Here is a 16,900-nt window from a genome sequence, read left to right as displayed (position 1 = left end):
AGCACTAACTGCTGCCGCTGCAGATGGGGTGACCGAGGACTGACTGCTGAGGGGGCTGCAAATCAGGCCTTGAGAGAGGCCTGAAGAGATAAGCAGGGTCTGATCTATAGCAGCTGTTGATCAGCACTTGCCCCTCTCTTTCCAGGCTGGGACAGCAACCACGCCTCCATTTCTCTCTAGGCCTCCCCCAGGGCTACTGATCAGCCTTGCCTTTCCAATCAGGCACCATTGATAGGCCCAGATATGCTGACTGGCATAGAAACCGACCAATCAGAACCAAATTGGCTGGCAGAAGAGGGCAGTTGGGGTCAAGATCAGGCAGGCAGGCAGAGGCAGTTGGGGGTGAGATCAGGCTGGCAGGGGAGAGCAGTTGGGGGGGGCAAGATCAGGCAGGCAGGCAGAGGCAGTTGGGGGTGAGATCAGACCAGCAGGGGAGGGTATATGGGGCAACCAGGTCAGCAGGGGAGGGCAGTTGGGGTGAGATCAAGCCCGCAGGGGAGGGCAGTTGAGGGTAAGATTAGGCTGGCAGGGGAGAATAGTTAGGGGTGATCAGGCAGGCAGAGACAATCGGGGTGAGATCAGGCAGGCAGGGAGAGCAGTTAGGGGCGATCAAGCATGCAGGCAGAGGTTAGGGGCGATCAGGCAGGCAGGCAGGTGAGCAGTTAGGAACCAGCCATCCCAGATTGTAAGAGGGATGTTTGGTTGGAAAGGGTGCAGCCTGGGCTGAGGGAACTCCCCCCCTCTCCATGCATGAGTGAATTTCATGCACCAGGCCCCTAGTCTGTGTGTGTGTGTGTGTGTGTGTGTGTGTGTGTGTGTGTGTGTGTGTAATTGATCAGTGATGATAGAGGATCATTGATCAGCTGCCTCCTGATGCTATTGATGACTGTCCTACAATGCCCCACATTGGGGATCGAGCCCTCAACTCAGACATATGACCTGACTGGGAATTGAACCATGACCCTCCTGGTTTATAAGTCAGTGCTCAACCACTGAGCCACGTAGTCTGGGCCATGTGTCTTAACTCAGACCTACCGTATTTTTCGGACCATAAGACGCTCCGGACCATAAGACGCACCAGTTTTTAGAGAAGGGAAATGAAGAAAAAAAGATTCTGAAACAAATAGTGTCCTAAAATATTTTATGTGCATTAAAACCCAACATCACAGTCATAAACACATGTAATCAACCCTGTAAAGTAAACAGCAGCATTTAGAACCATTTTAGAGCCGGGCAAGCACACAGAGACCACACAGAGCCGGGCAAGTAAAAAAACTTTTTTTTTACAGTATATGTGTAGGCTATATTTGGACCATAAGACGCAGGGACTTTTCCCCCCCACTTCTGGGGGGGAAAAAGTGCGTCTTATGGTCCGAAAAATACGGTATAAGAGGGTAAACTCTGTGCTCCTCTCTCTGGCTCTCTTCTATGTATGTATGTTTCACTTTTCTAGAGCCCAGTTTTTGGGGGGTTTGTTTTGTTTGTTTTCTAAAATATGTGGATTTTCCCTTAGTTCTTCATCTGTCTCCTCCTTCTATCCATATCTAGAAACTGACAGCAAGAATAGAATAGAAATAGAAAGATAAAGAGAATAACCATTTTAGACTGAAAATTTTTTAAATAATTTCCAAGTGACTGGTCCTGAATCCCAAATTTTACTCAGTCGGATTCTGTCTCTGCCTCTGCAACATGAGGGTCAGTGGGTTAGCTGTTGGCATTGACTGACCTGCAGGGAGTATGGTGCTAATTTATGCCCCGAAGATTCGGAACCAGGAACATTATTTGGTTTAGAGATCTCTGCTCCCTCAGAAATTTATTCCTGAGATTAATTGTGATCACAAACTCCAAACCAAAGTGTTAAGTTTTGGTGTCCCTGAAGCATTTGTGGTAGCTGCTAATATTTTTATACACCTCTACCTCCATATGTAGTTCCTTTTTTTTTTTTTTTTTTTTTAATATATTTTATTGATTTTTACACAGAGAGGAATTGAGAGGGATAGAGAGTTATAAACGTCAATGAGAGAAATACATCGACTAGCTGCCTCTTGCACACCCCCCACTGGGGATGTGCCCGCAACGCAGGTACGTGCCCTTGACCGGAATCGAACCCTGGACCTTTCAGTCCGCAGGCCGACGCTCTATCCATTGAGCCAAACCAGTTTTGGCCTGTAGTTCCTTTTTTCTTCTCAATTTTTTCTCCTTCTCTCTTTATCCTTTTCTTCTTCTTATTGCCCTTTTCTTTCTTTTGTTTGTCCCTGTCTCTCAGTGCTGGTGGCTCTCCAAACTCAAGTTGCTGAGATCCAAAATACTTATTGTTCAGTTTCTCAAAAGGTACATTAAATAGAGCAGGCATGAAGGAAGTGACCATACACACACATACCACTGTGCTTATTCTACAGATTTTCCTTTGGAAGAGAAACTGAGAAAAGATAGTTACCTTTAGCTCTGTAGCAAGAGACATTTGTCCCAGGCTTGGAGACACTGCTGGCTAAACTGTGCTGTTTCCCTTCTTGGCAGGCTTCTGCTGTCAGAGCAGGCCTCATATCATATTAGGTCTAGTAATAATTAATGTCGTTTTCTAATACTTATTTAAATTGAATTTATTTAAACAATACAACAAAATTTAATCAACAATATAGTTGCCGTTGTTTTCTACTACTTGTGCCCAACGCTCAGGAAGCATTTTAATCCCTCTGTTGTAAAATTCTTGTGATTTTGATGCAAAAAATTCGGTCAATGCATTTTTGAGGCATTCTTCATTATTAATTTTTTTTCCAAGAAGAAAGTTTTGCAAAGAACGAAACAAATGGTAATCGGAAGGGGCAATATCAGGAGAATATGCAGGTTGAGGGAGAACTTCCCATTCCAACTGGCGCAGTTTTTCAGCAGTGATTCTTGCAGTATGCGGTCGTGCGTTATCGTGGTGAAGAATTACACCCTTCCGATTAATCAGCGCGGGTTCTTTTTCTCTTAAAGCTTGGGCTAACCTTTCCAATTGGGCACTATACTCTGCACTTGTAATGGTTTGGTTAGATGGTAAAAGTTCATAATGAAGAATTCCTTTAAAATTCCACCAAACACACAACATCACTTTTTTCGCATGCAAGTCAGGTTTTGGCGTGGGCTGCAGGGCCGCCTTTTCAAATTAACATACAGCACCCATTTTTCATCTCCGGTAACAATTTGCTCTAAAAACGGCAAATGGTTTTGACGAGAGAAGAGCGAACTGCAAATTGTGACTCTTTGATTACGGTTGTTGTCGGTCAACTCATGAGGAACCCATTTTCCAAACTTTTGGACTTTGCCAAGTGCACGCAATTGATTGGAAATTGTTTTTTGTGAACAATTTAAAGTTGTCGCAAGCTCTTGTTGGGTAATTTGAGGATTTTGCACCAAAAGAGCTGGAAGAGCTTCTTGATCAAAATTGGACACACGGCCTCGACCACTCTTGTCATCTAACGAAAAATTTCCCTCAGGAAATTTCTCAAACCAATGCTGGCATTTTTTGGCGCTAACTGCATCTTGACCAAGAGCACTACAGATGTTTTTTGCAGCCTCACTTGCTTTTCTTCCTAATTGGAACTCGTAAAGCATGCAGTGCCGAATATGCTCTTCATCCGCCATCTTCTTAGCCCTAGTTTTGCAACAAAAACCAAACCAAACACAAACTTTTTCAAGCAAAACTTGTTAATTGCACTTCACACGTTCTGTAGATACCACGTGTTTGAAGGTTATGTCAATACAAGTCAACGCCAAGCAAGATTTTAAACGAATGTTTAAAAACGACATTAATTATTACTAGACCCGATATATCAGTAGTGCATGTGAAATCAAGGAGTGAGACTGAGGATTAAAGGGCCAGAGGCTACCTTTTGCCCAATTTACTTAAAGTGGAATAGGCCTCTTAAAAAAGAGCCCTCCCTTGCCGGGTCCGGTTTGGCTCAGTGGATAGAGCATCAGCCTGCGGACTGAAAGGTCCCGGGTTCGATTCCGGTCAAGGGCATGTACCTTGGTTGCGGGCACATCCCCAGTGGGGGGGGGTGCAAGAGGCAGCTGGTCGATGTTTCTCTCTCATGACGTTTCTAACTCTCTGTCCCTCTCAATTCCTCTCTGTGTAAAATCAATAAAAATATATTTAAAAAAAAAAAAAAAAAAAAAGAGCCCTCCCGCCGAGACCGGTTTGGCTCAATAGATAGAGCGTCGGCTTGGGGACAGAAAGGTCCCGGGTTCGATTCCGGTCAAGGGCATGTACCTTGGTTGCGGGCATATCCCCGGTGGGGGTGTGCAGGAGGCAGCAGATCGATGACTCTCCCTCATTTATGTTTCTAGCTCTCTATCCCTCTCCCTTCCTCTCTGTACAAAATCAATAAAATATATTAAAAAAAAAAAAAAAAAGGAGCCCTCCAAACCTCTCGCCAGAAGCCCAGTCAGGTATCTAAAAGCCAATGATTTAGTCCAGAATTTGTCAGTAGGTGACTGTCACATCCCTCAGGGCCAGTCTTTGGCTTCCTCACTGTTTTTAGGAAGTTCCCTAACTTGGGTGTTTTAGATTTTCTAAGAAGAAAACTATAGCTGAGGGTTGTGGTGGTATAACTTAAAAATAGTACAGCCCAGCGCTCTGACCAGTTTGGCTCAGTGGATAGAGCGTCGGCCTGCAGACTGAAGGGTCCTGGGTTCGATTCCAGTGAAGAGTACCTTGGTTGCAGTCACATCCCCAGTGGGAGGTGTGCAGGAGGCAGCTGATAGATGTTTCTCTCTCATTGATGTTTCTAACTCTCTATCTCTCTCCCTTCCTCTCTGTAAAAAATCAATAAAATATATATTTTTTAAAAATAGCACAGCCCAGCTGTCATGGCTCAGTAGATGAGCCTAGACCTATGAAATAGGAGGTCACAGTTCGATTCCGGTTAGGGCACATGCCTGGAGTTTCAGGCTGGATCCCAGTGTGGGGCGTGCAGGAGGCAGCTGATCAATGATTCTTTCTCATCATTGATGTTTCTATCTCTCTCTCCCTCTTCCCTTCCTCTAAAATCAATAAAAATATTTTTTAAACAGCACTGAGATACCTACCTTTACCACTATGCTTCTCAGGAGAGTCTTAAGAAGGGAGCATTTCTTCTCTCTTCACTTTTTACTTAAAACTCACAAATTCACATGAGGAAATCAGGCAGCCTTATTTTACCACTTCACTTTCCCTTTGGTCACCCTTTCTTTCTCTGGAGGATATAAGATCTCAAGCACATTAGGCCCTCCTCTAAGAGAAAGAAGAGGATTATGATAATAGAAACTGGGTTTTAAAACTTACCAGCACAGGTAGCTCATGCTGAGAAGCTTGGCCAGCAATTATATTTGAAATGCCACTGGCTTACAGAGAATAAGTATGCCAGGAGAGCTAAGAGTTTATTTTCAAGGCTATGGCAACATCTCTCCCAGGTCACACAGTGAAGTCTCAGTAACTTTTCCCTAACCAAGATGACATACATTTTACTTAATCCAGATATCAAGAATGTTCTCCATTTTGGGGGTCTAATTCCTGGACTCTCTGCTTCTGGAAGTTAGTCCCTTCAATGAAAGGGTCTCTCCAGAGATAAGTGGCAGGAGAGGATATTGATTCCTTGAGTCTCCCACACCTCTTGTTACTCTAAATTTGAAAGAAGGGAGAATTATACAAACAAAGATGTTTGTGTAATTCTGTTTAGCTTCTTTCCCATCCTCTCTACTACTATAGTGGTGAGGAAGAATATATGTCAGGTAGAACTATGTTCCCATCAAGGTCTGCAGATTAGCTTGTGTGATCCTGTATCTGTGATTTAATCTCTCTGAACCTTACTATCTTAACTGCAAATACAAGTTATCATATCTCTTTATAAGATTACTGTGAAGCTATAATGAGGTAAAATATATAAATGAGACAATGAATGTAAAAGTTATTTCCCTCTCTCTTCCTAGCCTCTCCCCTTTCTCCTACCCCTCCTACCACCATCAGGGGTGATGGCTGGAGAACTGATGAGGGATTGAAATGACTGGAAAGGAACATGAGAGAGAGAAAATAACTCCTTATCAGTTGGTTTAGAATACACCAAATGCTCCTGCTTGAGGCTAATGAAGGGACTGAAGGAACAAAAATTAAAACTAAGGCTATGTTTTATTCCTAAATCCCTCCCTGTTTGCTTATGGGGCCATTTTTCATACTGTCCTCATAGCCTGGAGTTTCTCAGAACAGTCTTGGAGCAAGAGGATGTAGCCAGAACCGGGTGTGAGCTGACTATTTTTCCCTTCTGCCCTCGGGAGGGAGATGATCCTTGTGAATGAGCACTTCCTCCAGGAGAGCTGTGCTGTGAAATTAGGAGTGTGGCCGGGAGAGCTCAGCCAGACCTTGGATGACGCTTCCTACAGAAACAAGAATCCTTTTTGTTTTGTTTTGTTTTTTAATGTTTTTTCTTGATTTCAGAAAGAGGAAGGGAGAGGGAGAAAAAGATGATGAGAGAGAATCATGGATGGGCTACCTCCTGCACACCCCCTACTGGGGATCGAGCCTACAGTCTAGGCATGTTTCCTGACCAGAATCAAACCATGATCTCCTTCCTGGTTCATAGGTCGATACTTAGAACTACTGAGTCACACTGGCCAGGCCAAGGAATCTCTTTTCAAATGGACATTTGAGAGGGTTTATGATTATGTTCCTCAGGAATCATATGTTCAGAAAGAAATGTTTTGGAAAAGCTATGTTTGGAATCAGACAGCAGACCCCAGCTCTGAGAGTTCTAAAATTGGTCACAACAGCTACAAAGTCCTGAGTGGCTAATGGGGTGGGGTGTGCAGTGAGTCTGCCCTGGTAGGAGAGATTGCTATCCTGGGCTTGGTCTCCGTACTGCTCAGCAACCTTGCTATTCATGTGAAATTTCTTTTATGATTAACATTGTTCCTTCCCTTTTCCTCCCCATCTCTGCCCTGCTGCCTTTCCCTGTGCCTCCCTTTTCTCTTTCCTTTTCCACATGCCTGTCTGCTGGTCCACAGCCTGTCCCAGCTCTGCAGCCCTCTCCGCAGCCTGTTCAGTTCTCTCCAGGCTCCTGTCCCCAAGTCCTTCTGCCAGTGTCTCCACCCCAGCAGTACAACATGGTATAAACTTCATTACCCCTTTTTGTCTTGTCCTTGTGTGGCCTGTGTCTCTGGGTATGTCTAGGTCAGTCTGTGACAACCTTGCAAAGCAGTTGTGCCTTTTTGGAGGGCCTTGTTAAAAGGTGTTTCTTCTTGTGGGGCCAGTATAGGCTGAAGTATACTCCTCTCTAGTGACCACATCACAGTAACTTAGCAATCAAACGATGCCTAAATATAAGAAAGAGGAACACTGAGTCCTCTGAGTTATAGGAAGGGAAACACAACCAGATGTTGATCTAACTTGGGCTCATCTTTTCCTTTAAAAATAAACACACACACACACACACACACACACACACACAACACAAAAAAATAAATAAATAAAAACACAATTGTAGACTTCTCTGGTCCCACTGGTAAAAACTTAAAATGTTCCCTTCTGTTACCATGTTATTTTACATATAAAGTAGCCTTTTCTAATGTATAACACTTGCTATTTAGTTTGTATCTTGACTACAAATCCTTTGAAGATCTGATTTGCCTCATAGTTGATAACTTTTTTCATGATATAGGAGGATTGGCTTCTTTTATTTCATGTTAATCACACCTTTCTGCTTTTTCACTAGAATCCCCTCTTGTCTCCTACCTCTTATCTCTATTCTGAAAAGTCCTAGAATATGGACCTAAAAATAATCAGCAATCCAGTACTCTTGTCATCTGTTTCTGTCCAGTAAGGTAGTAAAATAACTAACTTGAAGATCAGATCCCTGAAAATTGAGTGAAATCACAGGAAAGCATTACCTTTTGTTCCTACTAGGGTTTTTGTTGTTGTTGTTGTTGTTGTTGTTGTTGTGTGTGTGTGTGTATGTGTGTGTTGTTTTTTGGTTTTTGGTTCTTTTTGTAAAAGAACTCCTCTGCATGTGTATGTGTTTGTGTGTGTGTCAGCTACTGTCCAGGGAGCAGAAAGGACAAAGAAGCTAACAAACTAACCTATTGCCGTACAAGTGAGAGATGAAACACCATCACTCTTGCTGCTTAGAGGAAAGGGCTGAGAGAGAAGGCAATTACAGACTAGCCAGTCAGTCTCACCCTCCAGCTCAGTTACTCACCCTGGCCTCCTTTCAGAGGTGAGAATTAGAAGTGGTTTCTGAAGGGCAGGAGAACTCTAGGCAAGTATCAGAGAACGTAGGTGGAAATGACCTTGAGAGGGAGTAAGGAGATAAGCCTCAGGAGCGGGGAGTCCATCAGCCTTTCCGCTGCATAGGCAGAGCTGGGGAGCCGCATGAACTGAGCCACCCGTAATCCACTCAAGGTGTTATCTTGGTCTTTTATTACAAAAACGGGATTTTTGGCAACATAGGGCACTTTGTGTGGTTGGAAGACAGGAAACGGAAAGGCTTATAGTCTTTTTTTTCTTTTTTTTTAACCCACTAGTTTGCCCTGTTTTTCTATATATAGAAGTTGTGTCATTGTTCCCATCTCCCCAGGACAAATTCTAATAAAAATCATAATCAGAGTGGCCATTGTTACCTCACATGTGGTAAGGAGGCTGGCCTTCCAGGGCAGAGACAGGAGTGTCTCACATTTGGAATAGGTAAGGAAGGCTGTAGATGCGGGTGTCTGTGTTGAAGCTGAGAACATGGGGCTTGACACCACCTCAGTCCTTGAGTCTCCACTACTTTTTCAACAGGTAGATGACCTCAGCAATCCCTTTGGACAGATGAGCCTTAACCGCCAAGGTTCTACTGAAGCAGCTGACCCATCTGCAGCTCTGTTCCAGCCCTCACTTATCTCCCAGCACTCTCAGCAGACTAGCTTCATCATGGCTTCCACAGGACAGCCCCTCCCCACTTCCAACTATTCCACCTCTAGCCATGCAACACCTACTCAGCAAGTCCTGCCACCCCAGGGCTATATGCAGCCTCCTCAGCAAGTGAGTGCTCTGGTTCCCAGCTTAAATCACTAATTCAGTTTGTCCAGTATTATATTCTTCTCTCTTGCTCTGATTTAGACAGACCAGGGGGATACTTATTCCTCACCTCCATTTCCCACTAGTTGTCTTTTTAGTTAGAAGGTTTCTTTCTACATGACACAAGTTCTTCCTGTTCTTTTTCAAATTTGTATACCAATGCTGCAATTGCAGACCCAAATATCTTTATTTACAGATTTTTGGCCATCAACCCTGATTGATAGTTTGGGGACCTTCTCACACATTTCTTTCCTCTTACCATAGATCCAGGTTTCTTACTATCCCCCTGGACAGTATCCTAACTCCAACCAGCAATATCGACCTCTCTCTCACCCGGTGGCCTACAGCCCCCAACGTGGTCAACAGTTGCCTCAGCCATCCCAACAGCCTGGTAAGGGGAACTGCTGGAGTAAGAAGACAGTGAGTAGGGAAAGGGCGGAGACTGGGAAAGAATTACCATCCTTGTTTTTTTTTAAAAAAAAAAACAAAACGCAGGAATGATTAGATTCCTGAAGAGGTACCCAGGATCTCCAGAAAAAAGAAAGGCAAAATAGACAGGTGAAGAAAAATTGCTGATAGAGTGTGACCTCCTAAACATTGTTAGACCATGCTGATGTCTTCTCTTCCTTGTCTATCCCCAGGTTTACAGCCCATGATGCCTAACCAGCAGCAGGCGACTTACCAAGGCATGATAGGGGTCCAGCAACCACAGAACCAGGGCCTGCTCAGCAACCAGAGGAGTGGCATGGGGGGCCAGATGCAAGGCCTGGTGGTTCAGTATACTCCACTGCCTTCTTACCAAGTGGGTGCATTTTGTATTGGGAAAGATCACCCAGTCCTTGGGATCAGGGAAAGGAGGACAGCCTCCTACGTCATCCAGTCTGACAACTCTAACATAAAATACTGTTCACTTTGCCCCTTAAAATTTTAGGGTTTTTTCCCCTCTGAGAGAAAGCCCAGAGAATCTGAGAAGAGTGTTTATTTAAATTGTTTGGTCTTTATACAGTCATGCAAATGAGTACATGCCCAGAAAAGTAGACTCTAAAGGAAAGCAGGTTCCTTTCTCTACATCAGAGTGCTCAAGAGTGGTATTTGGAGAAGAGGGAAATGGAAGTAGCTCTGGGAGCATTTTCTTTAGGCAGATGAGCTGAATAGGAGGAGTCTCTGAGAGCTAGAGAGGAAGTTAGAGTGCCTTTGTCTGTTCTTAGATGAACTCATCGGATGTGAGAGTGGTCATTCTCTTCTCATCTCCTCTCAGGTCCCAGTGGGTAATGACTCACAAAATGTGGTCCAGCCGCCTTTCCAGCAACCCATGCTGGTCCCTGCAAGCCAGTCTGTGCAAGGGGGTCTCCCGGCAGGGGGTGTGCCAGTGTACTACAGCATGATCCCTGCGGCTCAGCAGAACGGTACAAGGTAAGGACTCCCCCAGAATCCAGACACATCTCCCATAGACCTTCAGCAATGGTTGCACCATGCTTTTGTTTTCACTGACCTAAGAAAATAAAGGCAGGAGTAGAGATCCCAGTAGTGCCCTAAAGCTGGTAGAATATGAGTGAGTTCATTCTCCTTTTGTCCTCATTGATTTGCCATATCCATAAGAGCTCATTAGCAAAATAAATAAATAAATAAATAAATAAAAAATTCCTTCTTAAGAGACTGAGGCGTTATAATTTCCCATTTTTAATTTTTCTAATAAGTGAGATTCAGAACTATGGGATAGAGATTGCTCATCATTAAAATAAGCAATTTGGAGAACACACACACACATAGACATATATACAATTTTCTGTATACCTCTGTTTATATCCATGGATGAATCTCACATGGTCTGTTTATATGTATTTTGGATAGATCCTAGCTGATTATAATTTTAAAGTACCTTAGAAATATCTAGTCCTTCCCTTGTTATATTTTTCTCCCTTTTCTTTTTTTAATATATTTCATTGATTTTTTTTACAGAAAGGGATAGAGAGTTAGAAACACCGATGAGAGAGAAACATCAATCAGCTGCCTCCTGCATACCACCCTTACCCAGAATCAGACCCTTGAGTCTGCAGGCCAACGCTCTATCCACTGAGCCAAACCATTCAGGGCTATTTTTCTTCCTTTTTAAAAAATACTGTTTTATTGATTTCAGAGAAGGGAGAGGGAGAGACTGAAACATCAATAATGAGAGAATCATTGATCGGCTGCCTCCTGCACACCTCACTCTGGGGATTGAACCCAAAGCCTGTGCCCTGACCAGGAACTGAACCTCAACCTTCCAGTTCATAGGTTGACGCTCAACCCATGATGCACACCAGTTGGGCTCTCCCTTTTTTTAATAAATGAAGAAGTTCTAGCTAGGGATATTAAGGAACTTACCCAAAGTCATACAACTAGTTAAAAGCAGAGCTGGAACTAGAACTCAAGTCTGGGCCTACTTGCAGGTATTTCTGTGTGTCTCTCTCAGTGTGTATGTTTATGTCTTTTTATATGTACTAGAGGCCCAGTGCACAAAATTCATGCCTGGCGGGTGTCCCTCAGCCCAGCCTACAATGTCAGCATCCTGGCCTCTGGCCAGAGGCCCATCCCTCCACACTGCCAGGGTGTGGGACTATGGGCTCACATCACCCCTACAAGCCCCTCCCTCCCTCCATGTGACCAGGATGCAGGACACTATGGGCACCGCCATCTTTGTGATGGCATGACAGTTAACTTGCATATCACCCTTTTATTAGATAGGATGTCTCCTGTTGTCTTAAGCTTTATGGGGGGGTTTTCCCTGTTTGTCTTTAGGTGACTATCTGTGATTGCCATTGTGTAAATATCCTCAATCATACATGTCTGTAGTTCTTTCATACCCATCTCTCTTGCACTGTATATCTGTCTCTGGCACTCTTTTTGTGTGTCTATTATGTTTCTCAGAGTGTGTGTGTATTTGTGTTATGTGCATGTATGCGCATGTATGTATCTGGTGTTTCCACACTGTTGGAAAGAGCGTGTGTTACTGACATGCCATCTGTAGCACTGATTAGCAGCTTCCTAATTGATCAAGTACAAATATATATAATTAACTTTGAACTGATTAGTGATTTTAGAAATTGCATGGCAAATTGGTTTGGGAATGGCTGGGAGCTGCCTCTGCTTCCCATAGGGGAGGCCCGGGCAGCAACAGCTGTTTGTCATGAGCTGTGTTCCTCCCTCCATGTCTTTACCACTCCTCTCTTCTGTATTTCCCCAGCCCTTCTGTGGGATTTCTACAGCCTCCTGGCTCTGAGCAGTACCAGATGCCTCAGTCTCCCTCTCCCTGCAGCCCACCACAGATGCCACAGCAGTTCTCAGGTAAGATGATAAAAATTGCTGCAGCTTGAGAGCTGGAGAGGAGGCGGGAGGGGGGAGTGGTCTTGGGCACTGGCAAAAGCAGATGCTGCTCTAGATCTGGGAAGAGTAGAGAGAGCGTTCAAGGATAGTGTGACCCCATCAGGAAGAAAGACCAAATCCTGGCTGGTGTTTTTCAGGGGTGCTGAAGTTGACCTCTCAAAAAAGGTGAGGTGGTTGCCCCATCCCCATCCCTGGGCAGTCACATGTCTGATTGGGTTCATTGTTCTTTCCTTCGTATTTTGTTTTCCTTTTTCTGAATTCACCATTACATTTACCACATGCGTTTGAGACATGAAGTGCTTACCTCTCTCCTGCACTTACTCTTCCTATGACAGCTTTTTTTTTTTTTCCCCCTCTTGGCAGTGTGAGCAAGATTGGTAAATGCTTTTTAAGTCTTATCTTAGATTTGTTTAGCACTTTGTTGTATGTGATCACATACATTTTATCATTTTAATTCTTACTACAACTTCATGAAGGGGAAATTTAAGCCTGAAAGGATAAATGACTTGCCTAAAGTCACAGTCCTAGAACTTGAACTTTGGTCTGTTTTCAACAGGCTTCTGTACTCTATTCCTTTCCCTCCAGTGGGAAGAAAATAGATATTGTGTTAACAGCTAAAGGCCCTCTTTTTCTTTTTAATATATTTTTATTGGTATCAGAGAGGAAGGGAGAGGGAGAGAGAAATAGAAACATCAATGATGAGAGAATAATTTTTGGCTGCCTCCTGCACACCCACTACTGGGGATCGAGCCCTAACAGTTTCCGGTGAGACATATGCCCTCACCGGAAATCGAGCCATGATCTCCTGGTTCATAGGTCGACATTCAACCACTGAGCCACACATTGGCTAGGTCCCTCTTTGAGGGGACCAACTCTCCCAGGTGAATAAGCTTATGTCAGGCGGCCTTTCACTGTCTGGCTTGGCCAAGAACTCCCCCCAGGACACCAAGTGCAGCTGTCCTTGTTTCCTTCCCTTTCACCCCACCCTAACATAGTTTCACACTGCAGTTAAAGAAGCTTCAGGGGTTCTGGAAGGCAGGAGGTCTTAATGTACTTAGATTGTGGGAATATCAGAGTGCCCTCTGCTGGGGAGAGGGAGGTATTTTTGCCAATTTCTCCATTTGGAAATGTACTACTTTTCACATAAAATGTTTTATACTCGTGTTAGATTCTGGAGAGTGGATTCCAGAATTAATTTTGCTCATAAGACAGAATTAGGTGTTACCTTCAAGGAGCAATCACTTCTTCCAGACCAAACATGGATGTCTCACAGGCTGAGAGATTTTAAATTCAAAGCCCTACCCTAGCCTGTTTGGCTCAGTGGGTAGAACATTGGCCTGCAAACTGAAAGGCCCCAAGTTCAACTCCAGTCAAAGACACATGCCCAGGTTATGGGCTCGATCCCCAGTTGGGGGACTTGTAGGGGACAGCCAATCCATGATTCTCTCCCATCATGGATGTTTCTCTCTCTCTCTCTCTCTCTCTCTCTCTCTCTCTCTCTCTCTCTATCTCTCTCTCTCTCTCTCCCCCTCCCCTCCTTCCCTCCCTCTGAAATAAATAAATAAATAAATAAATAAATAAATAAATAAATAAATAAATTCAACAGCCCTTACCTTTTATATTACTAGAGGACTGGTGCACGAATTCATGCACCAGTAAGGGTCCCTCTGCCTGGCCTGCGGGATCAGGCCGAAACATGTTCTCTGACATCCCCTGAGGTGTCCCAGATTGCGAGAGGGTGCAGGACAGGCTAAAGGACCCCACCAGTGCACAATTGGACCCAGGAAGGGACCGGGGGAGGGCTCCAGGGTGTGTCAGGCCCATCTCTCCCAGTTCGGATGGGCTGGACCCCAGCAGCAAGCTAACCTATCCATATGATCGTCTGCCCCCTGGTGATCAGTGCATGTCATAGCAAGCAGTTGAGCAGCCTTAACATATCATTAGCATATTATACTTTGATTGCTTGAATGGATGACCAGACACTTGGCATATTGGGGTTTTATTATATAGAATTAGTCTCTCTAGCTGTTTCTCCCCCAGGAGCACTTGACCTTGACATTCCCATCAGGGTATGGAAATTTTAGACACCAGCTCCAAGAACCAATGCAGCCTTTGATGGTGCTTGATACCACATGGCATTTCCTCTTTTATTTGGTAAAAGTAAATGTGTACATATGTATGTACTATCCTTATGGTATATCAGTATATCTGTTGGGTCTCTGATTATATATCTGTTCATCTTCAAATATAAGGTCTTTGAATATGAAACAAACCAAGTGAAAAAATTTTCATTACCTCCTCTGGACTTGGTGCTGGGTAAAATAAACTGAAACAGCTATTCTGAAAGTTGGCTGCACCTAAGAGATCTGGGCTGGGATTGGATGGAGGTAATCAGGCTCTTCCCTAATTAATAGAAATGGAGGAAACCCATTTTATTGTCTAGTACCCTTGCTTCTTCAGAATTTTCTGTTATAATTCCTTTCTTCCCTGCTTGATCCTGGCCTTCTGGATTTTCCTAGATGATAGGACCCACTGTTCTCCCACATCTAAGAGACCATATCCACAATACCACTGATTTTAAAAGTCTTCAATCCCTGCTTATAAAAACCTAAGAGGAAGTAGAAGAAAAGTACCTCTTCTGTCTTCCTTTCCGCTTTACCCTTTACTGGGGAGCTAGGAGACCTGCATAGTCCACAAGGGCTCTGTGTCACCTTCAGAGGACAATTACCCGCCCTTCTCCCATGAAGCAACATGGTCACTTTTCCAAAAATAAAGACAGGGATTAGGGTTGACTGTTCCTGGAACAACTGTTCTGGTTTATTAATACATTTTTGTAGTTGCCCAATTTACCCCCAGGCCTGGATCTTAATTCCTCCACTGTGATCTTAGACATAACTATAACCCCAGGAATCAACTTATTTTCCACTAAAATGATGGCTTGCAAGTCTCTTAAGGTTTCTACAGAAATGCTGGTCTGGGGAAGATGCACACAGACATAAAATGGCAGAGAAACTTGTACCCAGACTCCCACTTCACAGTGATACAGCAGTGTAGCCAGCGTGAGGCACATACAGACATAGCCTCTCACATACTTACTGCCTCGTTTTGTAGCTGAGAGGTTACCTCAGGCTGAGACTGTTTTCTCTCTCACTCCCTGAAGAAATCCCTCTCTAACACACACACACAAAAAAAAAAAAAAAAAGACCAGATACTATTGTATTCTATTCTGTAATTTTGGAAAGATGCTATGGATTTTATTTCTCTCACCATTCCTGTCCATAGATTTGATTCCTTGTCAGGCTTCTTCCTCAGTGATTTAAAAAAAAACACAACTAAACAAAAACCAATTCTGCTAGACATAAATGTCATCTGTTTGTATTTATGTGGTTTGCTCTGTCCAATCGACCTTTCTGCCCAGGTTTAATGATGCCACTTAAAGAGCCATTCACACGTCCCCTCTCCTTTCAGAGCTTTCAAGCTAAAATTGATTTCCTTATTCAACACTTTTCTCCCCTTCTCCCCCTTCCTACTCCAACCCTGGCTTCTTCCTCCAATCTGATTATATAGAAGTGCTATCACTGGGCCATGAGGTGAGGTGGGGTTTTTTTGTGGGGGAGGGGATTGCAAGGGGGGTGTTATTGCCATGTCCATTAAGAAAGTAGCGACAGTTCAGCGGCTAACAGATGCCACTTGCTTTGGGCTTGAGAAAGAGAAGCATAAAAATCAGCTCATCAGCCAAGTAGTGTTCTGTGTCCTCGGCTGAGTGAAGGAACAATGCTGCAGGCCAGCAGGGAAGGAGGAGAAAGACTCATTGTGGGGAGGGCTGAAGCTGTGACTGATCATCCTAGCTGTGTTTTTGTTGGAATTCAGAGAAAATAATACCAGGACTTTGTTCTCTTTTCCCCTCCCATTGAGCTTCCTAATAGCTCCTATGGCTACATGTTGCAATTAGAAAGAGCTTTCACCACCTTGTACATGCTCACATCCTGCACACTCACACATCCTCCACTCTTTCCTAGCCCAGGGCACTAGGTTCAGATTATGAACTGCCTTCCAGAAAAGCTGTAGATTTGATTATTTTTACCTTGGCCCCCTCAGGTAGCAATGAGATGTTTGAATAAGGTCAATTGCAATTTTGTTGGTAGATGTTGGAGCAGGTGGGGCTCTTAGGATGGGGAAATGAAATGCCCAAAGCCACTAGAGTAAGGGAGGAGTTTTTAAATGTATGACATTCCACAGCTGTGCAGTTTTCCTGTGGTTCTACAAGCCGTGCTGATGACCCTGTCCCACTTGGCAAGAGATGGGAGGTGCCAGCCTTTCCCTCTGAGTATCTGTGCTCTTTGATTAGATGAACCCTGGGCAGGGGGCACAAATTGACTGGGGAATAGGATACAACAGATGCTGTGTCTCCTGAACTGCTCTCAGGCCTCCTGCTGTTTCTTTTCCTTTCCTTTGACCGGTGATACCTGA

At 44.1% G+C, this 16,900-nt stretch overlaps 1 protein-coding gene across 24 annotated transcripts in view; it reads left to right on the top strand.

Annotated features, from left to right (window-relative positions):
• The window catches only part of R3HDM2 (R3H domain containing 2), a 144,073-nt gene that overhangs the window by 120,069 nt on the left and 7,104 nt on the right, over positions 1-16,900 (top strand). For 16 of the 24 annotated variants that reach the window (XM_036455968.2, XM_045588169.1, XM_045588165.1 and 13 more), the window contains 6 exons: positions 7,018-7,119; positions 8,789-9,031; positions 9,332-9,458; positions 9,709-9,869; positions 10,326-10,480; positions 12,291-12,391. In XM_036455968.2, coding sequence (XP_036311861.1) covers positions 7,018-7,119; positions 8,789-9,031; positions 9,332-9,458; positions 9,709-9,869; positions 10,326-10,480; positions 12,291-12,391 — 889 coding nt within the window. The remainder of the gene's footprint in view (positions 1-7,017; positions 7,120-8,788; positions 9,032-9,331; positions 9,459-9,708; positions 9,870-10,325; positions 10,481-12,290; positions 12,392-16,900) is intronic. The other 8 variants (XM_045588171.1, XM_045588174.1, XM_045588172.1 and 5 more) reach the window with 1 other exon arrangement.

This window comes from Pipistrellus kuhlii, unplaced genomic scaffold, assembly GCF_014108245.1.
Source record: "Pipistrellus kuhlii isolate mPipKuh1 unplaced genomic scaffold, mPipKuh1.p scaffold_m20_p_3, whole genome shotgun sequence".
Classification (NCBI taxonomy): Eukaryota; Metazoa; Chordata; class Mammalia; order Chiroptera; family Vespertilionidae; genus Pipistrellus; species Pipistrellus kuhlii.
This window is presented reverse-complemented; position numbering and strand designations above follow the sequence as displayed.